The sequence below is a fragment of the Sminthopsis crassicaudata genome, chromosome 3 (genome assembly GCF_048593235.1).
Source record: "Sminthopsis crassicaudata isolate SCR6 chromosome 3, ASM4859323v1, whole genome shotgun sequence".
NCBI classification, from domain to species: Eukaryota; Metazoa; Chordata; class Mammalia; order Dasyuromorphia; family Dasyuridae; genus Sminthopsis; species Sminthopsis crassicaudata.
In genome coordinates, this window is record NC_133619.1 from 73,442,793 (window position 1) to 73,468,096 (window position 25,304).

The 25,304-nt window shown below is 33.4% G+C and overlaps 1 protein-coding gene across 10 annotated transcripts in view; it reads right to left on the bottom strand.

The window, feature by feature from the left end:
* Window positions 1–25,304, bottom strand: part of UNC80 (unc-80 homolog, NALCN channel complex subunit) — a 218,502-nt gene that overhangs the window by 75,386 nt on the left and 117,812 nt on the right. For all 10 annotated transcript variants that reach the window (XM_074298820.1, XM_074298825.1, XM_074298823.1 and 7 more), the window contains 5 exons: window positions 24,528–24,728; window positions 17,987–18,094; window positions 14,244–14,382; window positions 2,947–3,128; window positions 460–591 (listed from right to left, as the gene is read on the bottom strand). In XM_074298820.1, coding sequence (XP_074154921.1) covers window positions 460–591; window positions 2,947–3,128; window positions 14,244–14,382; window positions 17,987–18,094; window positions 24,528–24,728 — 762 coding nt within the window. The remainder of the gene's footprint in view (window positions 1–459; window positions 592–2,946; window positions 3,129–14,243; window positions 14,383–17,986; window positions 18,095–24,527; window positions 24,729–25,304) is intronic.

The window sequence follows — 25,304 nt, forward strand, 5'->3', positions numbered from 1 at the left end:
AGGGTTCTCTTGACAAGAGGCACAATACTATTGTATGGCCAGTCTCTCTCTGATGATATTTTTTTTCTTTTTTATTGGACCTATGATTTCATTGTTAACAAAGTTTAACATTTTCTCTGTGACCTAGATTCTTAGAGAATAGTCTGGGACATGAGTCATTAATCAATAAACATTTATTAAGTACTTATTATGTGTCAGGCACTATGCTAAGCACTGGTGATACAAAGAAAAGCAATAGTCCCTGTCCTCAAGGAGCTCACAATCTAATGGCAGTATCAACAAGAAAACAAACTGTTTAACTTTCAAACCAGGTAGCTAGGATGTAGAGATGAGGAAGAACATTCCAGCCCAACCATAGAACAATCAACTTTGCATTAGAAAAGCAAGCCAGACATCATATTGAAAATTTTAAAAGACATTGCTTAAAGCCTCTCTAAAACCAAATTATGTGTCACTTACTGACTGATCTTCATTAATTGGATCTTGCACACTCCCACTACATTGTGGTACCCATGGGGGGTCAAACATGGGGACAGAAGGCATTCCCAGTACTGGTGAAGGCAGTGTGAAATTTATGCTAGGAGGAGGAATCTGTAAGGAAATAGAGAGATTCTCAAGTAGAAAGAGAAAAGATTATAGGAAGAGACAGTGTTGTAATGGCTGCTTCTAGGGATCCCAATGGTGGTGAGGCTCTGGTAGTAGTTCCCAAGTTCTTCAAGATTTTGATAACAAAAAAATATATTTACACAGCATCACTGGACTTAGGAAAGGTTTCAAGTGCCAACTCTGTCAACCTGCTCTATGATCTTAGATAAGACATTTATGTTCCCTGGACCCCAGTTACCTCCTACAAAAATAAAGTTGTTGGACTATGCATACATTTTTACAGTTTACAATATCACATATGTAATAAAAATATGTATATTTTTCATCCTTGGTCTCATTTTATTCTTCCTTCCCCTGTGAGATAGAATCAACATCATCCCTACTTCATAGAAGAAAAAACAGGTTAAAAATAATAATCTTTGTTTAAAGTCATGAAAAGTATGAAAAATATGAATTTGAAACTCATACCCAGGTCTTCTGACTCCAAGTCCATAATTATACTCACTGCACCATACTGCTACTGACCAAATGACCTCTAACTTAGATCCTTTGTAACTCTCAAATGCTTTATTTCTTGTTCAGAGCCCTGGAAGGCTCCATCAACACAGCATTTAAAATACAATCCCATTTTAGCAAAGCCCTATAAATTTGCAATAAGTTATCCGTATCTATATGTACAATTCTCCTTTCTTTCTTCTGTCACATTGATTTTCATAAAGCATATTTCCGACCATATCCCTCCCTGAAGTCAATAAATTCCATTAGCTCTTTGGGATCAAATATCAATTCATCTCTTTGGTACCTAAAGCCCTTCACAAGCTGGTATCATCCTACCTTTTCCAGCCTTATTACACATCACTCCCCTCCATTTATACCCAAACTGATCATTTTGCTATTTTTCACACTCAGCATGCCATCTCCACCTTAGCACCTTTGCTCTGAGCTGTCTTCCATGTTAAAAATGTATTCTCTCCTCATTTCTGTTTCTCAGTGTTCCTAGTTTTCTTCAAGGTCCAGCTGTTCTTTAAGAAGCTCTTCTACCTTGTATAACAGGGGTGGGGAATCTTTTTCTGCTAAGGATTATTTTGATATTTAAAACATCATCTATAGGTCATATAAAATTATCAACTTAAAAACTCAAACAATGTGACGGGGTTGTATCTGACTTTCAGGTCATAATCTCTGCAGTTGCCTTGGCAGGGCCAGATGAAATGATTTTGTGGGCCTAAAATGGCCTGCAGACTAGACATTTTCCATTTTTATTCTAAAAAAAGTCCTTTTTGATTCCTTTAGTTCCTAGTGCTTTCTCCCACCAAATCACTTTTCCCTCTAATGTCATATATGTTTTAGGACATATACACACACATATGATACACCCACATCATATAATGAGTGTCCTAAAAATCTTAGTACAAATTTAATATTTAACAGTTTAAAAGCTTTTGAAAATTTACTTTATAGCTCAGAATTTACAGCCATGTTACATAGGGCAATGATTTCTGATATAAAAAGACATTTGTCCAGATGAAATTAATTTCATTCTGCTTACTAGGACACAAGGAGATAATTTTGGCTATAACTGAGTATCACAGAGGGATTACAGCCTTCTGGCTCTTTGTAATGGAAAACTCTGTAATTACAACTGTAAAATGACCATTGAAATGCTAATGATAGGCACTATGGTGTGACAGAAAACATTATGGACCTGGGTTGAGGGAGATCTACTGTGGTACAAGCTATAATACTATTGACAAATCACTTAATCTTTGTAAAATGGATGTAATGTAAATTGTGAATATAAAATAGAACAAATAATTGTTGGATTATTGGGAAGACATCATGAGATAATATATAAGAAGTTGTTTTGCAGTCTTTAAAGTGTTATATAAATATTGTTATTATTAATGAAAAAGCATTATTTAGTCAAGCTCAATTTATAGCCCACTATTTTAGATTAGCAGGTATCAGGAAGTTTGAATTCTTAAGAGTTATTCCATTAAATGTTTTGTATGACTTCATAGGTATAATGGATACTGTATTTCTTGTTTCTTTATGAGTAAGGGAAGGGATGGAAGGAGGGAGAGAATTTATAACTGAAAATAAAAATTAAAAATTGCTCCACTTAACCAGCTTTGGCAAATGACCTACCATTTTTTAAAAAATGGAATTAAAAAATGAAAATAAGTTTGAAATGATTTCACCAAAAAGTTTGAAATAATATTATCAAAAGAACTTGGAATGATTTTATAGAAGTTTCCTTCCAGGTTATATTGGGTGGGTTTGAAAGTAAAAGCTTAAAGTTTAGAGTTTAGGGATGTTCTATAACTGACCCATGCTCACCTTAAAAATCTGCTGAGCTCCTTCCTCCATCCGAGGCCATACCTGATAGCGGAATCTCCAGAGTGTGTGGAACTTGAGGATGGCATTGAGCCGTTGTACAGTCTCTGGGTGATGGAACTCTGACATAAGCATGTCAGATACAGCCTCTGGGACTTTTACTGCACATAGCAGGAACATGGCAGCTAGAAGGAAGCAATCCAACATTAATCAAGGACATGTCACTGGGCTTATGCATCTGGAAAACAACTCTCCAGCTCTGGTGAAAAGATCCCTGAGGGGAAATGAAACCTGTCCAACTATGTGGGCAAAAAACAACCTCAATTCAGACAAGGGCATGAAGCACCATCTTTTATTCCACCCACCAGTTTCCAATTTGTGATTTTATAGTGCAATGACATTTTGACAGGGCCAAAGAATGGTGACTTTTGCTAGAACTACTCTAGTCTATGAGCTCCAGTCAAATAACTCTAGCCACTGACCTACTTATAGCAAACTTCTGGCTGTTTTTTAAAAATTGGATTCCTCTGTTTTTGTCATTTGATCCAAAGTGCAATTTTGTTTCAAATTAATAGCTTTTCTGAAATTTTGTAAGATTTTTAAAAATGAGGCTGGCCTTCTAGTGAAAAATATGTTAAAAAGCACATCAATTTTTCTGGATAATTTTTCAAAAATTCACATTTCAAACAATTCAGCTTTTATGAACAAAAAGGAAAATTCATAATTAAAACTATCCAAAGGTGATAAAATGAGCTATCTTGTGAGGTAGCATGTTTCCTCTTCTTGGAAGCCTTCAACCAGAGGCTAGATAATCACTTATTAGCTATGTAATGAGAATTCTTTTCAGGAAGAGATTAGAGTACAAGACTTCTGAGGTTTCTCTCAATTTTTAAACTCAAATTTTTAACTATGATGCCATTACTACCCCAAAATGAAAAGAGAAAAATATGGAAAGAAATTTTGTGAGTTTTAATAGTGGCTTTTATCTAAAAGAATCAGAAACAAGATCATGAACCATAATAATTATATATCAGAATTTAAAACATGAGCCACATAAATCCAGGTTGGAAGAAGGAACCAGTGCTATGGTGAATAGAGAATTTGCCAATCTATTGTTTTACTTTTCACCAACAATTGTCAGGTTTTGCTTATCTTAAGAAACTTTCCCTTCATTCCTATAGCTACAATTTCATTTTACATTCATAGATGAGGACTTGAAGCTCAAAAAGGTTGACTTGGCCACTGTTATATAGCTAGCAAATGTCTAACATTGGATTGAGACAATACCACTGGTAGAGTAGAAAGAGTACTTCATCTAAAGGCAAAAGTACAAAACACTTTCCACATAAATAAAGTCAGATACAATTGGAAAAATATTAAGTGCTCTTCGATGTCCTAAGAATATAATAAAGATGACAATATTCCCTAAACTAATCTATTTATTTAGTGCTATACCAGACTCCCAAGAAACTATCTTATTGAACTAGAAAAAATAACAACAAAATTCATCTTGAAGAACAAAAAGTCAATAATTTCAAAGGAACTAATGAAAAAAAAAAATCAAATGAAGGTGGCCTAGCTGTATCTGATCTAAAACTATATTACAAAGCATCAAAATCATTTGGTATTGGTTAAGAAACAGAAAGTTGATCAGTGGAATAGATTAGGTTCACAAAACAAAATAGTTAATAACTATAGCAATCTAGTATTTTACAAACCAAAGACCCCAGCTTTTGGGATAAGAATTCACTATTTGATAAAAACTGCTAGGAAAATTGGAAACGAGTATGGCAGACATTGACCCACACTTAACACTGTATACCAAGATAAGGTCAAAATGGGTTCATGATCTAGGCATAAAGAAGGAGATTATAATTAAATTAGAGGAACATTGGATAGTTTATCTCTCAGATCTGTGGAGGAAGAAGGAATTTGTGACCAAAGAATAACGAGATCATTATTGATCACAAAATAGATAATTTTGATTATATTAAGTTAAAAAGTTTTTGGACAAACAAAACTAATGGAGACAGGGTTTGAAGGGAAGCAATAAACTGGGAAAACATTTTTATATTAAAAAGTTCTGATAAAGGCCTCATTTTCAAAATATATAGAGAATTGACTCAAATTTATAAGAAATCAAGTCATTCTTCAATTGATAAATGGTCAAAGGATATGAACAGACAATTTTCAGACAAAGAAATTGAAACTATTTCTAGTCATATGAAAAGGTGCTCCAAATCACTATTGATCAGAGAAATGCAAATTAAGACAACTCTGAGATACCTCTACACACCACTCATATTGGCTAAGATGACAGGAAAAGACAAGGACAAATGTTGGAGGGATGTGGGAAAACTGGGACACTGATACATTGTTGGTGGAACTGTGAATGAATCCAACCATTCTGGAAAGCACTTTGAAATTATGCTCACAGTTATCAAACTGTGCATACCTTTTGATCCAGCAGTGTTTCTACTGGGATTACATTTCAGGGAGATCTTAAAGGAGGGAAAGGGACCCACATGTGCAAAAATGTCTGTGACAGCCCTTTTTATAGTGACAAGAAATTGGAAACTGAATAGATACCCATCAATTGGAGAATGGCTGAATAAATTATGGTATATGAATGTTATGGAATACTATTGCTCTATAAGAAATGACCAGCAGGATGAATACAGAGAGGCTTGGAGAGACTTACATGAACTGATGCTGAGTGAAATGAGCAGAACCAGGAGATCATTGAACACAGCATCAAGATTATACAATGAGCAATTCTTTTTTTAAAATTTATTTCTTCTTATTTATTTATTTATATACTTAATTAATTAATTAATTTTACAATGATCAATTCTAATGGACATGGCTCTTCCCAACAATGAGATGATTAATGCCAGTTCCAAAGATCTTGTGATAAAGAGAACCATCTACACCCAGAGAGAGGACTGTGGGAATCACAACATAGCATTTTCACTCTTTCTGTTATTGTTTGCTTGCATTTTTGTTTTCCTTCTCAGGTTTTTTTTTCTTTCTAGATCTGATTTTTCTTGTGCAGCAACATAACTGTATAAATATGTATACATATATTGGATTTAACATATAATTTAACATATTTAACATGTATTGGACTGCCTGCCATCTGGGGGAAGGTTCGGGGGAGGGAAAAGATTTGGAACAGAAAGTTTTGCAAGGGTCAATGTTGAAAAAATTACCCATATTTTGTAAATAAAAAGATATAATATCTTTATATCTTTATAATATTATTATATAACATATTAAAATTATTTATATATTATATAATATAAATCTTATAAAATATTTAAATATTTTTATTTATTTAAATATTAAATATTTATTTAAATTTTTAATTTATGTTAATTAATTTATATTTAATAGTTAATTTTTCATTTACTATTTTTATTATTTAAATATTTAATAATTTAAAATATTTTAAATTTTAATTATTTAATTTAATTTATTTATAATTAATATTTAAATATATTTTTATTTAACTTTAATTTTTATTCATTTATTTAATTTAAATATTTAAAATTTTTAAATATTTAAAAAATTAAAAAAAAATAAATTAAAAAAATGAGGGATTAAATGATTTCTAATGTCTCTACAGGTTCTGAAATCTGTACTTTTACCATTCAACTTTTATTCCAGCCTCATCCCACCCAACTGAAGTAACATTTACAAAACACGTACCTTCAGGGCACTTTTCTAGGGATTGGAAATTCATAGGGAAAATATAGTGAATTTTGAACTGGAAGACAAAATTTTAATGTCTAATGATGAGTTGATATATAAGATAAGAATAGAGATTGCAAGAGCATATAGTTGTCCTTGATGAATTCAAGTCACTTGGTTGAGATTAATTACATCCTCAGATTCTAAAGAAGCTATTTAGTATGATTTATGAGAAATAGCATTGATAAAAAGAGAAGAATCTCAAGAGCAAAGAAGTCAATTTTCAACAAAGCTTAGAGAACAGAGCCTACAAGCTCTAGGGCTTGATTTAAATTCTCAGCAAAATTCTAGGATTATAATTTACATTTATTTATTTATTTATTTATGATTAAGTTAATGTTTTATTAAAGAAATGGTGGTAAATATCTAGAAAACAAGCAGTGATCACAAAGATCAAGAATGTTTCATGCTAGTTTCAAACAATTTCCTTTTTAAATTTGTTTTTTCATTTTTAGATAGGGTTATTAAATTGGTAAATTGGAAGAATGCAAAAGATATAGATTACCTCAATTTTGATGAAGTATTTGATAAATCATTTCATTCTATTTCTGTAAGAAATATGGAAAAATGTGGAATAGATTATAGTACTAGTAGATGAAATTGGAACTGAAAAATAGTCATTAATGACGATGTCAGCTTGAGAGGTCTCAAGTGGAGTACCTCAGGGATCTATCTTTAATCCTGGATTATTTAAATATGTTTATTTTAAATAATTTTAATTTTTTAAATTAAATTTTTATTTAATTTTCAATCAGTGATTTGGATAAAAGCATAGATGGCATCCTTGCCTAATTGAAGATATAAAGCTGGGAGAGATAGCTAATGAAATGGATGAGAGTCAGAATCTAAAAAGACCTTGGCAGACTGAAATTTTGGAATGAGTCTAATAAAATGAAATTTAATAGTGACAAATGTAAAGTCTTACATAGGAAATAAGAACTTCCTCTTCTACCCAGAACAAAACAGAAAAGATGATTTTGGATACCAATTAATTGTAAAATGTGAGAAATTATTATTTCTCTCTGGTATTAATAACTAATCATCGTATTAGGAACAAGGTTTTTCCTCTTTTCTATTTCCTCTTCCAGTAATCAACCAACATGTGAAATCTCTCTTAAAGATTTACTCAGGTCAAAATCTAATTAGACTGTAAAAGAAATTTTAAATTTGGGCTCTCATTAATTGTTAAATATTAATGTTGATTGCTAGTCTGAGGAATATTTACTCTTTAAAGGGCTCACTTCAAAATGCAATCCAAAGCCACGAGGTGTCTTTGCTCTAAGAGAGATAGCCAAATGACCATCCTTTTATTAACATTCTGGACTTATTAATAAAATAATTAAAATATCCAGAAACTATGTCTCTTAAAACTTTTTAAACACCACAAAAGATGTAAGGGTTTTTATTGGACTATAAGAATAACATGAGTCAATGGCATGATGTGATTGCCAAAAAAAGTTAACATGGTCTTGAGAGAACTACATCTTCCCAAAGTAAGGTGGAGATAGTCCCATTATACTTTCCCCTGATTAGATCACTTTTGGAGTATTGTGATCAGTTCTGAAAAATGCATTTTGGAAAGGACCATGACAAATTAGAAAACATATAAAGAAAAGCAACCAGAATGATGAAGAGTTGAGTTTAAGACATGGGAGAATTGATTGAAAGAACTATGTCTGGCGAACAGAAAGGAGAGAAAGATAAAGTGGGTGGACATATTATTTAATCTTCAAGTACTTAAAAGATTGCCAAGAGGGAAAGAAGTTACATATATATTTTTATAATCAAGATGGTAGAAAAGAAAAGAGAATAATGGGTATAAATTGAAAAGAGTTGAGTTTGGGCTTGGTGTGCTGAAACATTTCTTATAAGTCATAGCTATCCAAAAAGGGGATGGGCTGCCTTGGAAGGGAGAGGTTTTCCCCTCAGTGGAGTTTTCAAGAAAAGATTGGATGACTACTTGTCAGTTGTGTTGCAGTAGGAATTCTGGTTAGAGTCTGGGCTGAATTAAGAGGTCATCAAGGTCCTTTCTAACACTGAAATTCTGTCATTCTGTGACAACATTGACAACTTTCAAGGTACACACTGTCAAGGATAAGAACAACATACACAAATAAATGTAAGTTAGAAAGTTATATGTATATAACGACAATAGATGGATTTACTTAGGGCTTGATGTATGCTATCTCTGATCCTCATAACAATCCTATGAAATAGATGCTCTATTATCTCCATTTTTATATAGGAAAAAAACTTAGTTAGAGAGAAACTAAATGGCTTGCCCAGGGTCATATATTTAGTAAGCATATTAATAAGTATTAGAATTCAGGTCTGAGATCAGATAGAAATAAGAAATTGGGATGGGAGAGGGCCCGATCTAGGAGGATCGGTCTAGGGGATGTTATCATTTTACTAGAATTTTTGACTCAAGCTTCTTACATGTCAGGTTCCCATTCAGCATGGGAAAATGCCCCAAAGCTCTAGGAGAATGACTTATTGTCACAAAGTAGAAAGAGAATTATGAGAGCCAAGAGAACTGGATTTTATGCTTTGCTATATTGCTGAATTTTTAAAAAGTCTACAGCAGGACTTCTTAAATTTCCACTTGTGACCCCTTTTTACCTGAGAAATTTTTACATAGCCCAAGATATATAGGTATATAAATATGCATACCCATCAAACACTTACTCATAAGAAATCATAATTTCATGATCCCCATATTAAATTATATAACCCCATGATGGTGGCAACTCATAGTTTAAGAAGCTTAGGCCTAGAGAATGTCACATGCCCTTGCAAAGATTAGGTTTCTTTATCTGAAAAATGATATAATTAAATTAGGTGATCCTCTTTTTAAAATTCTTTGTATATAGTCTTTTCTAACTCTTAAATTTTCTTATTACTAGGTACTTGAATAATAGATTTTCATTCCACTTGAGACAGAAGTAGGATGTACTGGAGATAATTCTTTTGGTTTGCAAGACTCAATTGTTAAGATTTCAATGTGAATAATTATATCTCAGAAATGAGAAAATGCTACAAATCAAGGCTGTATTTATTGTTCAAATTGTCTAGAATTTAAAGAGTGATTGAGAAAATGTTAATAATGCATTTTGAATTCTAAAATGTGTCATGCATACCTATACTTTTCTTCTAAAGAAATGTTTTAAAAAATTTAGCAGCAGACTATTGGGTAGAGGTCAAAGATCTCAATACCTCTCAACTTCTTTAAACAACCTTCATTCTCTGCTACCACTTTCCCATTATACTTGGACTTGTCAATTCTTTGCAGTAGAATGTCTGTCTTAAATGCTTCCCTGAAATTGCTCTTTCTTTTCTTTTTTTTTTTAAATTAAATTTTTTTATTTACAGAACATATCTATGGATAATTTATCAACATTGACCCTTGCAAAACCTTGTATTCCAAATTTTCCCCTCCTTTCCCCCACTCCCTCTCCTAGATGGCAGGTAGTCCAATACATGTTAAATATGTTGAAATACATTTTAGATCCAATATATGTAAACATTTATATAATTATATTGTTGCACAAGAAAAATTGGATCAAGAAGAAAAAAAAACTGGGAAAGAAAACAAAATTCAAGCAAACAACAACAGAAAGAATGAAAATGCTATGTTGTGGTCTACACTTGGTTCCCACAGTCCTCTCTCTGGGTGTAGATTGTTCTCTTCATCACAAGATCATTGGAACTGGCATTTCATCTCATTGTTGGAAAGAGCCACGTCTATCAGAATTGATCATCCTATAATCTTGTTGCTGTGTACAATGATCTCCTGGTTCTGCTCATTTCACTTAGCACTCACATCATTTAGAGACTTACATGAAGTCTCCCCAGGCCTCTTTAAAATCATCCTGCTGATTGTTTCTTATAGAACAATAATATTCCATAACATTTATGTACCATAATTTATTCAGTCATTCTCCAACTAATGGGCATCCATTCAGTTTCCAGTTTCTTGCCACTACAAAGAGGGCTGCCACAAACATTTTTGCATATGTGAGTCCCTTTTCCTCTTTAAGATCTCTCTTGGATATAATAAGCCTAGTAGAAATACTGCTGGATCAAAAGGTATGCATAGTTTGATAACTTTTTGAGCATAGTTACAGATTGCTCTCCAGAATGTCTGGATCTGTTCACAATTCCACCAACAATGTATTAGTGTCCCAGTTTCACACGTTCCTATTCAACATTTGTCATGTAATTGCTCTTTCACTAAAAATATTTATAGTGGCAAGTTCTCAGTGCTTGCAAGGAACTAGAAACAAAGACAATGTTCATCCCTTTCTTATTCCAAATTTCAAAGTTTCTGTCAAAGATACCATCATTCTTCCAGTTTCCCTGGTTCATAACTTTAGCAGTCTCATTGGCTCCTCCCTCTTTCTCAACTCACATCATCAATTTAGTTGCAAAAAATTGATGATTCTGTCTCACTACATCTCATTTCTGACCTTTTCCATTCACATGGATGACACTTTATTTCAATCCTTCAACACCTCTCACCCGTATTTCCTAACTGCTTTCAGAACTTCTAGGGTATCTTTCATGTTGTTTCCAAACTCACTTTAAACATTGATTTGACCATGTGACTATCCTGTTCAATCTACTGCTGGGGAATCACTTTTTTTTTTTTTAAGGATAGAATATATGTTTTCTGCTTAGTTTTTATAGTTCTTCATTGCTTGGTTCCAACTTATATTTCCGGTCTCATTGGAAATTATCTTCCATCTTTCCCCCTGAGATGCAGCCAAAATGTTCATGATCATCAATTGTTCATAATATAATATGATATGATATTTCCTGTCTCGGTGCTTTTGTGTTGTCTATCTCAAATCCTGGAATTTATTGCCTCCTTTTATCTATACTTCTGAGGCCACTGAGTGGTACAATGGTTACAGCATTGGTCCTAGAGACATGAAGGCAAATGAATAAGATGATTGTAGAAAAGCACGGGAAGACATATGAGCTACAGGAGAAACTAAACTAGGAAAACAACATATACAATGGCTACAATAATGAAATGAAAAATAAGGCACCAAACAATGAAATTTATTGGCATGAAATAAATTATAACCAAGCTTAGCCCCAAATAAGAGCAATGAAAATTACCCCCTGCCTTTCTAGCAGAGGTGGGGGAGACTAACAGTATTTAATACTATATATAATAATGGATTTTTTAATGTGTTGGTTAGTTTTGCAATCTTTTTCGTTTTTTACTCTTGGTAATAAGGTATGCCACTTGAGGAGGGAAAGAGAAAATAATAAAACAAAATATATCAATAAATATTTGATTTTTTTAAAGGAAAAAAGAAAAAAATTCTTATGAGAGACAGCATGATTGTTCAGTGCCAAATCTTGTCTTTTCTCATTTCTTGCTCTCCTTGCCTTCTTTATTCTATAAAACACTTAATGGTTTTTTTTCCTTAAAACTCTCCTTCCTTGGTTACTGTGAAATTATCTTTTTATGCCATCTCTCTTCAGGGAAGCAGTTGCTCCTTCTCTTTTCTTCCCAGCTCCCTTTGCTCCTCTTGGCATCCCACAGCGATCTCTAGATGTGCATACTTCAGTGCTCAGTGTGCTGTTGCTGCTAGCCTTACCTCCCTTTTAAGGAAAGATTTTATCCATCTTCATGGCTTCAAGGATTATCCATAGAGAGGTGATTTCTCAATATATCCCTCTTATAACTCCTCTAACCCTCTGCCCCACATCTCCAATTACCTTTTGTACAATACTACCTGAATCTTCCCAATCATCACTTTAAACTCAACATGTCTAAGATCAAGATCATTATTTTTCCTCTCAAATTAATTTCCTTCTGGAGTCTCTTTATGTCAATAGTATCATTGTTTTCGTAAGCATTCAGCTTAAAACTTTTGAGTCATCTTTGACTCCTCTCATCTCCTAACACTTCCCTAACTCTCCTCTTGCTCTCTCATTGTTTTGCAAATAGGGTATGTCCATTCCTGCCTCTACCCTTTGACTTACAAGTTTCTCCTGTCTAGAATGTCTCCCCATCTTTGATTGGCCAAGGTCTAAACTTCTATCACAACTCAGATTAAATATTTCATTTTCTTCAGTTTTAAGTATCATTCTTCCTTTGAACTCCTGTCTTGTTTCTTTTGCCCTTTATCTAACATAACATTTTCTACCTTATGTTATTGTTTTATTTCTGTCAGGCACAAAGGTACTTCTTAATTTGTTCAATGTCAACATGGCAGAAGATTTTTAGTGTAGTATTCCAGGCATGCATACTAGGGGACTATGGTGCACAATAAATAGAGCATTGTCCTGGAGTAAGGAAGAATTAAATGGCTTCTCACACTAACCAGCTGTGTAAGCCACCCAACTTCTTTTTGTATCAAATGGACAATTGAGGGATGATCAATTGGATAATTGAAGATAATTGTAGAACCTACCTTGTGAGGATCAAATATTTTAGCATTTATAAAAAAAGTGTTTAGTACACTGTCCACTACATAGTAAATTCTATATACATGGTTATTAGCTTTAACCTTTTTGTCAGTAATTTTTGTGGTTAGAGACCTTTCTATATCACAAATGTTTTGCACAGTGGCTTGCAAATGATGGGGGTTGAAGTCCCTTTAAGATTTCTTTCTGATTTCCCAACCCCCATGGCTGAATATCCGGGCCCAGCCCCCACCGGATCTGAGCTAGCTTGGGTTTTCTCAGCCCCCCACAAACAATTTCTTCCTTATCTGAAAAGCTCGACCAAGAACTTGGAACTGCCCACAATCTTTTAGGTATAAAAGAGCCAAGCCAGAGCTCTCTCTTTGCAGGAGTCCTTCCCCCAGCACATGGTATCCTTCTGGCCATGTAAGGGTTCCTGCCTGCCCAGTGGCCACCTTCGGCCCTGGCGTCTTTCTAACTGAACTTTACTTCCAAATTTCTACAGTAAACCTTTTATTTATCAATCTAGGGCCTGTAAATTCATTTACAGGAGACACTGCGCCTCATGGGATCTTTGCACCGACAAATGGGGTTCCCCCTTTCCTTTCTCTCATCACATATAGTAGGCACCCAATAAATATCAGCTGCTACTACTGCTGCTGCACAGTAGATACAGGGAAAGAAAAATAAACCAGAATGAAAAATATGCTGGAAGTATTGCTACAAGACAAAATTCTATATATTTTTTATCTCCAGAATGTGTTCATCAGCCCAGAGTTAAAAGCCAGTAGATCCAATCCCTCATCCTGGGAGATAGCAGCATGGCCTCCAGAGGCATGGATTTAAATCCCCAAGCTGCCATCTACTTCTCATATGATTTTAAAGTAAGCATTGACCTTTGAACTTCAGAGAATTGGACTAGATAATTTTGAAGGTCCTTACAGTTTGAAAATTCTATGATTCCTAGGAACTAGGAAAGATCTCAACTACTGCTATAGCCAGAACAATATGTCATGCTATTTGTTTGATCTAGGAGATCAGCCTGAATTAATAAAACCATCATTTTAAAATATGAGCTGCCACAATAAATGACTCCCGGGTGGGTCTTGTTTTTGTGTTACCTGCAGCTCCAGCCATGTGCTCATCCATACTGAGCAGTAGCTCCCAGGCTGCAGGCTGGATGTCTCCATACATCTCTTCGGTCAGAATTGGTGCTGCTTTGATTAGCAGAGACAAGGGAGCTGGGGACAGGCTCATAACCTTGAGACAAAAAAGAAAAAAAAATCTATCACATTTCAAAAACATTTAAAATGAGGGAGAATACTGACAGTTTCACAAAATTGACAGTCTGTTTAATTTACTTTTTCCTAGTTCTTTTTCTAAATGAGAATAAACCATCATCTGAAAGAAACTAGTTAGATGATGAGCTCTATTAGAACTCACTGTTATATCAAGGAGTCACTAGTTATTTGCAGATTGATTTAAAATAAAGTTGTATTTTAATATCTCTTTCTAAAGCTCTAGGGTAGAATCAGTGTAACAAACTGTTTTCTGGTTAGTGGAATGATGCACAGTAAGAAGAAAAATACCTCTTCATATCTAAATTCCCCATTGATTTTGGTTAGGGTGCACTGAACTGTTATAGACAGTTTTGTACTGTACTATTACATTTCCAGAATATTAGGAAGGATGACCAGGTGCAAAAAGTAGTCCTTACAGTTCCAATGTTAACATGGGAGGAGTTCTCCAATGTAATACACCACAAGAATATGTGCTTGACCATGTATTGTTGGATACTTTTTGTCAATGGTTTTAAAAATTAAGTGATATGCTTATCAATTTGTATATGATACAAAGTTGAAAGGGAAAGCTAACTAATAGTGGATGAAAATATCAGGATCCAAAAGAATTTTGAAAATCTAGAACATTGGAGTGAATCTAGGATGATAAAATTCAATAGGGATACATGAAAAATTTTTCATCTGAGTAAAAAAAATGAATTTCATAAGAATAAGATAGGGGTGTAGACAAAGTTTTTCTGATGCACTCCTGACTAGTTTCCACAGGACATTCTTTATAATAGCTCCTCTTATATGTGTTATAATCCTCCATTAGAATATGAGCTCTTTGAGGGTGACAAAAATAATACTAATGAGCTCCTGGGCTTCATTAGGAGGGTCAGAGCTTCTAGAATCAGGAAGACGAGTCCTACTGTCCTCCTATCTTGTCAGAATACTGTGCTCCATTCTGAGCATTACTGTTTAAGAAGGTCATTGACAAGTTTGAGAGAGAATAGAAGAGAAACAACTAGGAGGGGGAAAGCTGAGACCAAAGAATTAGTTGAAACTACTATATATGTTTAAATAGGAAAAAAAATCACTCAGTGTGTCCGTTGTCTTTAAGTATTTGAAGTGCTGTTATGTGAAGGAGGAATTAGACCAGTTTTGTTTGGACCCAGAAGGCAGAACCAACTGCACTGGGTATGACTTACAAGAAGCTAATGTAAGCTGATGTCAGGAAAAACTTCCTAATAATTTGAATAGTCCAAAGAGGCGAATCAACTGCCTCAAGGTCCAGTGGGTTTCCCCAGCCTCCCTCCTTCCTTCCAATACTATAAAGCAGAGATTGGACAACCATTTGTATATGGCTTGTTCTAACAGGTCCCTGAGGGTCTTTCCAAATCTTAAATTCTGTAATTTATTTCATTTTCCAAAAATACAAGCTGTTTCCAACTTACAAATGGACTATTCCAAAGTTTTATTTGTATGCCAGCTTCAAGACTCCAAATGCATTTTTTTCATTGAACTCATGTGATAAATTATGATTAAGTATCAAAAGTAGCCCATAAAAATCTATTTAGCATCAATTACCATTTCTGTTGTTCTGTAAGTTTTTATGAGCTAGCCTGGGAACTTACAACTTAAAACATTGTTTCTATGGAAAGAGGTGATCTAAGTTAGAATCTAGTAGCTAGAAAATATATCTTTTCTCTTTAGCTCTCCCTAAAGCTAGGATTCCCTTTTGGATAGGCATTAAAAAGGAGTACAGGGAGCAGAAAACAAAAAGAAAAACAAAATATTTAAAAGTTATTATGGTGACAAAGAAGAGCAAAACACACATTCAGAAGATAACAAAGTCAAAGTTCCTATTATTCAAAGCCTCCAAGAAAAATAAGAATTGGGCTCAGACCATGGAAGAACTGAAAAGGAACTTTGAAAATCAAGTAAGAGAAATAGAGGAAAAATTAGGAAAGAATTGAGAGAGATGCAAAAGGAACTACAAAAAGCTAAAGAGGAGAATGACTTAAAAAATAAAATTGGCATTTGGTGCACCATGGAAAATAATTCCTTAAAAAATAGAATTCAGCAAATGGAAGATGATGAAAAAATTATGAGAAATCAAGATACAATAAAGCACCCCCCACACACACATTTTTAAAAAGTAAAATATCTCATTGGAAAAACAACTGACCTGGAAATTAGTCCAGGAAAGATAATTTAAAAATTATTGGTCTATGTGAAAGTCATGATCAAAAAAAGAACCTGGACATCATTTTTCAAGAAATTATCAAAGAAAACTATCCTGATATTGTAAAACCAGAGTGTAAAATAGAAATTGAAAGAATCCGCTGATCACCTGAATATTTCCACATATTTCCACAAATACCATGCTGCATAAAAGTGAAAATACTATGTTATGGTCCACATTCAGTTCCTATTGTCCTCTCTCTGGGTGCAGATGGCTTTTGTCATCACAAGTCCATTGGACCTTTACCTCATATTTTACATTTAAAAGTTGAGGTAATTTGTTCACATCCAAAATTGAACTCATCATCTTTTTCCTTAAAGGGTCCCCTTTTCCAAATTCCCTGCTGTTATTAAGGGCACTACCATATCCCCTAATCCTCTCAGCCTCAAAAATTAGAAGCCATTCTCATCTCATTATCTTTCACACACATGTTCAATCTGTTGCCAAAATTTTATTTCACCTTTGCTTAAGTTTACCCTGTTCTATTGTCTGATACAGTACTACATCATCCTACTTATGATCTATCATAATAACCTGTTGATTGTAAACAGAACACGTGGAAACCTTGGAATACTTGGCTGCCCCTGGTATCTTACCATTCCAATCCATCTTCCATTCAGTCACCTGATACCTGGAAAAATGTGAATCAGCTCATATAACTCTCCCCCTGTATTCGATAAACTCTAGTGGCTCCTTGTCTTCCTCTATTTGGTACTCAAAGCTCTTTATAACAGTCCACTTGACATCTTTTTAATATTTTTACACCTTATTTATTACTATATACTCTTTGATCCTACGACATTGACCTCCTAGCTCTTCCATGAAAAAACACTCTAGTTCTTTACTCTGGACTTTTTTTTTCCTGTCTGTCCATGTCTGGAATACTCTTTCTTCACATCTCTGCCAAATCTTTCTCAACTCTTCTTAATTTTAGTGCTTTCCCTCTTTTAAAATTTCTCATTTGTTCTATATTATGCTTATTTGTGAATATTTGTCATCTCCTCTATTAAGATAGCGAACTCCTTGATCAGTGAACATTTGCTTCCTTTTATATCCTTCATACAAAGTCAACACTTAATAACAACTTATGACTGACTGAATGTATGCTGATATGTTGTGTGCTTTATTATTATTATTTTTTTCCTAAGACAATTGGGGTTAAGTGGCCCAGGGTCACACAGCTAGGAAGTGTTAAGTGTCTGAGGTCACATTTGAACTCAGGTCTTCTTGACTTCAGGGCTGGTGCTCTATCCACTGCATCAACTAGCTGCCCCTGTGTACCTTAATTTAGGAATGCCTGTAAACATGTTATTGAATGTGATGCAATGGTCAGTACCTGATGTCTGATGTATTTTAACATCCCAGAGTCCTTTTTGCCTTCTAGATTAGTCTCTGTAACTCTCTTCTTCAGAGAGGGCGTCCTCAGGCATGACTTATCTGAGCACTGAAAAGAATAAGATATTTAAGTTAAAAAAAGGAATGGATTCCATCCAGGGACATGCAGATCTGAAAAGAAATTAAAGTCATTCTCCAATCTAAATAAATTCCTCAAATCTTCTTCTAGTCCAAAAGTTCCTGAAAGTCAAGAGACATTTTCATTAATAAAAAGGTTATTTAAGATTTATTTGGCTTATCACATCTATGGAGAGAACATTTCCTCCCCTTTTCTTGCTAAGTAAGCCCTCAACTCAGCTCAAGTTGGGTTCAATCCTTCCTCAGATATTTAATAATAGCTAACATTTGCATAGCACTCTATGCTTGACAAAATACTCCAACATATAGTTTCATTCCTTCTTGACAATAGTCCTGTGAGGTTATTGTTAAAATTTTATTGATGAAGAAACCGAGGCTGAGTAGATTTGCTTAGGGTCATGAAGCTTGTCTAAAGCAGCATTCAAATTAACATGTGACGGAGCAAGTCACATAAACTAGTTTTATGATCTTGGTTAAGTCACTAAACTTGCTGAATTCATTTACTCTTTGATAAAACAGGAATAATAATACCACCCCCTCACCAGGTTATTTGTGTAGGCCAAATTATGTAATAACAATGTATGAAAAGTAATGTAAAGCAAGCTCCAGATAGTGTTATTGCTGCTATTTGTTATATTTTGATTCCAGCAGTGGAAAAACCACTGATTTTTAACTTTTTAACTTAAAAAAAAATTGTTGGTTGGTCCTTTTGCAATCAGAGAAGCAGCTGGAAGTATTGTTTCTGAATGAGAACATTCACTGATCTAAGTCCTTCTAATGAGAACATTCACTGATCTAAGTCCTTCTAACCTTCAGCCATGTTTCAGGGGCTACATCATGTGGGAAGAGATTAAATAACTCTCCTAACCCAGAGCCAGTACATGCTGGTCGTTTCAGTATTCATTCTTTCCTCTGGGCGTGGGTTTTAAAAGGCTGCTTCTTCAACCTACACAAAAAGAGACAAGTTGTGCTTCTGGTTCACTCTTGAATGGGGTTACAGGCAGAGTTTGTGAGAAACAAGGTAACTCTGAGACTACCCATGAATTCCAGAAAAGTATTTAAAGTGTTTGACCCCAAGGGTTTACAACATTGAATTTATGTGAATAGGATGGCTCCATCTTTACTAAAGAATATGCTTTGAAACTGTGAGTCAGAGCTCATGCCGTGCTTTCTAAAGACAAAAAGAATGCAGGTGCAGACTTTAGAACATCTATAATTTGTGCAAAGGAGATTTGTTTATTGTTTTTTTTTTCTGGGAATGCAAAAGCAATTCATAGAATAAAGCATGCTTACATAAGTTAATTTGGAGGCTGCTTTCAAATCATTTGTTTGTACAAGGAAAGTCATTCCTCTCATAGGAGTGCCAGGGGAAAATTAGCTTCACTTCTGAATAATTATAATAATGACAGCAGCATAACAACTTGCATTTATACAAAAGTCTTATTACAGTTTAAAGCTCTTAAAGCTTAAAACTTAAAACTGTATAGTATTTTATGCTTTACAGATTGTTTTCCTCATGACAATATGAAGTAGACAGGACAGGTATTATTATATATACTTATTTTTTGGATGAGTATGATCATTGTTTCATTGGAGTTTATTTGAAAGTCCCAGGGATGCAAGTCCCTTTACCAACACAATTTAGCACCCATCTTGGAACCTAGAGGTCTTATATAGAGTTGCCTTGGAGGGCATTGAAAAGTTTAATGACTTGCCCAGGCCCAGGCGTTCACTGTGTGTCAGAAATGGAAATGGAATGTCACCTTCCGGTTCATCTATCAAAATCTGCACTTAACAGATGAGGAAAATGAGTTTCAGAGAGATTAGATGATTTTTCATTTTAAAGGAAAGTTCCAAGGTCAGTCATGTTTTTCTTCCTCTTAAGTTTTCCAGGTTTCCTCAAGTTCGTTCTGGCCCCGGATTTCTCACAGAGGAAGTAATGACTCCTCCCTTGCATTCCCTTCCTTTCATTGGCTAGTTCCTCTCAGAACCTCCATGTTTAAGAAAGAGCCCAAGCTTTCCAGGTTTTTGTTCCTCTCCCAATCCCACATGGATTCTGGACTTGCTCTATCATGAATCTATACAGGCTCTTTCTTTCTCCAAACCTTTCTCCCTTTAAGCTTTTAAAAAATATTTTGTCTTCCCCTATTAAAGTATAAACTCCTTGAAGTCAAGGACACTGCTTATATTTTCAGCTTAACACAGTGCTTGATGTACTTAATAAGTGCTTGTTGATTTGATGTTTCCCATAATTTCCACAAGTTTTTAGAAGTGGAAAAATACTGAGAGATAATAGGATTTCAGGAGGGTAGAACAGCCATATAAAAGAAAGGTTATCTGTTTAGAATACTAAAAATGCTGATTCCTGGCTGTTCTATTAATGATCAGAATCCTTTAGCAGGGGTTTTGTTTATTTAAAAATATTTTAATTACCCTATTTCAATGATTAATTTCTTTCTTTTAATTCACAAATGGTTAAGAACTCCTACTTTAAGGTTTTCTGTTAAAATAAAGTGGTTTTATGAACATCTGGAAACATCACATGAACTTGAAGATAGCAGATGGTCTGGACTCAGGACCTATAGATAGAATTTATGTTAATAGAGGCCCCAAATTCACACATTATTGGAGCACTGCTCCCAGATGGAATTCTGGTCTAGTGGGAACTATTTTGGGAAGTTTACTGAAGGAGTTACAACATATCAGGAGATTATTATAGGTATCCATAAAACTGGAACCTTTCCCTAAATACTCCAAGAAACATTATGGAATGCTCCTTTTGGTATTTTTAGAGGAGCGTAGTTTGCCTTTTTGCTGAGACTTAATAGTTAAGATTTTTTTTTAAAAATATAACTTCTTTTTGGAATACTGTGACTGGGATAATAAAGCAAGTGATACAATTGTTGTCAGTACTACTTGATTATCTATTGCAAACATTTTCCCAAGTTCTTGTGGGGGGATGAGCCAAGCAAAATGTTATATCCCTAAAAGGTAATATTGCTCTTCTATGTTAGGAGAATCTCTAGTGTTAATATATGTTTTAATAAATTATGAAAGAAAACTAATGGATAGTTATGTTGCCCTACCATATATAAAGCTAATGTGGATAATATATCACTTTTATACACAATTTTCAAGAATAATTAGATCTGTAAACATTTTGCTTAGTTTTTGTAATATGAATTATTCTTCCTAGCAATGACAAGTAACTTTTTTTTCTCTTCCTTTTTAATGAAAAGCTTCAGCTTCTTTCCATATTAGTATGGTAATAACATTGTCTCATATTTATATTATACTTAAGGATTTTCCAAGTATTTTTCTTGCAAAAATTCTGTGAGGTAAGTAATGCAAGTGTTATCATCACTTTAAAAAATATAAACAAAGAAAATGAAGTTCAGATAAGTTTGATGATTTGCCAAAGCTCACAAGGCCAGTAAAAGTGTCAAATAGGGATTTGTTCAGTTCTTCTTATTACTGGGCCACAGTCTTTTTACTTATTCAGTGTATTATATTAATATACACTATATTAACACTATAGAGTATAATATACACTATAATCAAAACAATGTATTCATACATAATATAATTTTAAGATGTATGGTTATATATTATATAATAATATAGTATATTAATACATCAACATGTTAATGTTATTAATTAAATTATGTTTATTTAATTTAATTTATTATTATAATTATATTATTATGTATAATGTATTTATAATTATAATATTATAATTGAATGTTATTTAAATATAAATTAATTAAATAATAATTTATTAACATGATAGATAACATGTCAACCTATATTGTTATTATTTATTATATCTAGAGCTCTATACAAGAATATGAAATAAAGAGAAGAAATTTCTGTATTTGAGAAACTTCCAGTTTAGCTGGGCAACTGATGGACACTGATAAAATGATAGAAGTAAAACAACATCCCCAAATGAATGATATTATAATACAAACAAGAGCTATGAGTATAGAAACATGAATTAGAACAGTGATGAGACCCAAATGAAAATATGCTCATTTTTTCATAAATGCAATTTGCTCTACAAACACACCTGAAGAGACACAAGAATGAGAAAGTGCTGAATAATGGGTTGCTCATTAGACCTTTGTCTGATTCTGCTTTACTATTTTGCTATCCTGTTTTAATGGAAGCTCAGGTTTACAGACTAGGGGTCATTTTTATGGCTTATGAAAAATGGATAAATGTTAGAGTATCCTGAAAGAAAAGATAGATTGTGAAGAAGGCTATTCCCATTTTGGAAGACTATATTGTTCAAGTGAGAAATGAAGGACCACAAATGCCATATGGGATTGGTTTGAGAACTGGCAAATAATGCTATTGATGGCTTTTGAAAAGAATCAGAATTGGTTTTGTTTTCTTCTCAGGAATATAAACAAAGATCTAGAACCCTTTCCCATGATCCTGAGGTCAACTGTGGCTGAGAGGCACATGTGAATGATCAACAATCCATGCCTTTAAAATTAACCAAGAACAAACAAAAAAGAAAAAAATATATCACTCATCATACTTTGGTTAAAAACAACAACCAGGGAAATAATTTGGTTTTCACTTAAGCATGTTTAATGGCAAACAAACATCTTCATCTTTTTATATTCTCTAAACATTGGAATAAACAACACTTTTTTTTTCCTTTGGCTCCTGAAAATCATCTGTAAATCACGATGCTATTCTTCTTCCCTCTGAATTTAGGTACATTTTGTCTTGTGATATCCTACATTTGTTCCTGTTTCTGATGGCTTAATGTGGGTGTGTTTTTCACTCAGCTTCATCATAAACTCTTTCAGGGCAAATGCTCACTTCTCTTTTGTACCTCCCACAGTTTCTGGTATAGTGCTGAAACTTTGGCAGATGCACACTAAATACTAATTGAATTGGATAATCAATGAAGGAGAATCCTTTGGTGAAGCCACTGGACAAATGCAGATTATTAATAGTAGATGTAATGGCTATGGGCAAAAAGCAACTGCTATTGGTTGCTTTACCACTAGGCTGGCAGATTGAAGGTCTACTGCTTCTCAAGGGCAGGCTTAAGATTTTTGAGTTTTTATTAACTTTGAAAATTTCAAGTGCTCAAATTGGGTATTAAAATGTAGCTTCATATTGAAAAAATACCTGTTTTATATTCTTTATATTTATATTTAAAGAGAATATTCTCTTTAAAGCATTTCTTTCAGCTTAACCAGCATCACATAGCCAATCATTTGCCAGTTAATAGTCAAACAATTTCTTATAGTTTGATAGGGAGAAAAATATCTCTTTATTGTAGGGAGAGATGCTTCTTTTTGTTTTTGGAAATCAGAACAAAAATTTTGTCCTTCTTTCACCAATTTACATGTCTTTGTTCTGAATCATACATACACTGTAGTTTTATTTAAATTGTTGATATAATTTACAACTTATAGTTAATTTTTAAAGAAAGTTCTACCCCAGGGGAACAAAAATTTTAATGACATGGACTCTTGATAATTTTGTGAAATGAATGGATTCTTTTTCAGAATGATGTTTTTAAATACATAAAATAAATTATGTAGAATTAAAGATGAAAATAATTATATTGAAATATAAAAATTTATATTCATTTATAATACTAAAATATCAAATATTTTTTAAAAAGCAAGTTCATAAACTCATTACAATTGGAAGGTCCAAGAGCTGCAGATTAAAATTTTCTGTTGTATTTTCCCATTATTGTTATATGTCAGTTTTTACAAACAACAAAACTTAGTAATCATTTAAATTAATTTCAATGCATAAAGTATTGTAAGATCTATTATCACTCCTTCTAAAATCCTGTCAGAATTCTTTGTCCCTTAGTTATCATTTACATATGTCATCATTACACAAATTACACATTCTTATTTTTTCATTCTGGATTATTTTATAAAGATCTTTCAAAATTTCTCTTCATTACATCAATATATCACAGCTTATTTAATCATTCTTTCAATTATTGGAATTCAGATTGTTTCCAGTTTTTGTAATTACAAATAATGCTGCTATAAAAATCTTTGAACACATAGCTCCTCTTTATTTGTTTATTTTTTTGATTATTCTTTCCAGGGTATACTCCCAGCAGCAGATTGGTATTGGGTCAAAGAATATAGTTCTTTTTATAACTTTTATTGCATATTGTCAGATTGCTCTCCAAAAAGAGTTCTACAAAGTTAGTTTCACCAGCAATGTATGAGCATACCTGTTTCTCCACAGTCCCAACAGCAGTGAATTTGGTTGGTTTTATTTTTATTTTTTTTCCACTCTCTGAATAGTATCTCAAAATATTAATATGTTAACATTCATGTTCTACCTCAAATTATCAAAGAAATATAAAGCATAACAAATGCCATATTGAATTTTATGCCTCTTACCTCTTTTTGCTTCTTGCCCCGAAAGGCCACATTATGAACTGTGTTATCTTCTCGAAGGGAATCCACAGTGTCCCCATATAGCAATTTGATGGCCCGCACCAAGCGAGCACAGGAACGACTGTGGTGGAGGTAGCAGTGAGGGTGGCAATAGTCAATGTGTGTGCAGATGAAACTTTGCTGATTGCACAATAAGATCATGACCTGAAACACAAAAAGCCCAACAGCTTTTTTTCCCCTGGAAAGGGAAACTGCAGGTGATGGAAGAGAGTTAAAGAACATGTTAACTTTCTGGATATAGAACCACAATTATAATAATTGTATAACTAGTTTGCTTTTGTTTTTCTGTATTAACACCTGATCCAAGAAACCCTGTGAAGAAGCAAATGAAAGCTTGTAGATGACTTTTCAAGGAATTAACCCATTTAAGGATATATTTATAATAGATTTATGTTATATATGTTATATATTATTATTTATATTATATGCATGTATAGGCTGGCTTCCAAGTTTTGATAGAAATCTTAAACTGAATCCACTTAATAATCCATCTGTAACACATATAATTTTATTATTATATTATTAACATTATAATATATATGTATATATTGGTTTTCAAGTATTGATAAACAAAGATCTTACACTTTAAGCACAAATTTAATAACCTATAATTGTAAAGTATATGAAAGAGTATGAAAATTATTATAATCAAGAGGAAAAAAAAGGCAGGAAAGAACTCTTAGAGACTGGAAAAATCTGGTCTTTGACTCTGCTTCTGTT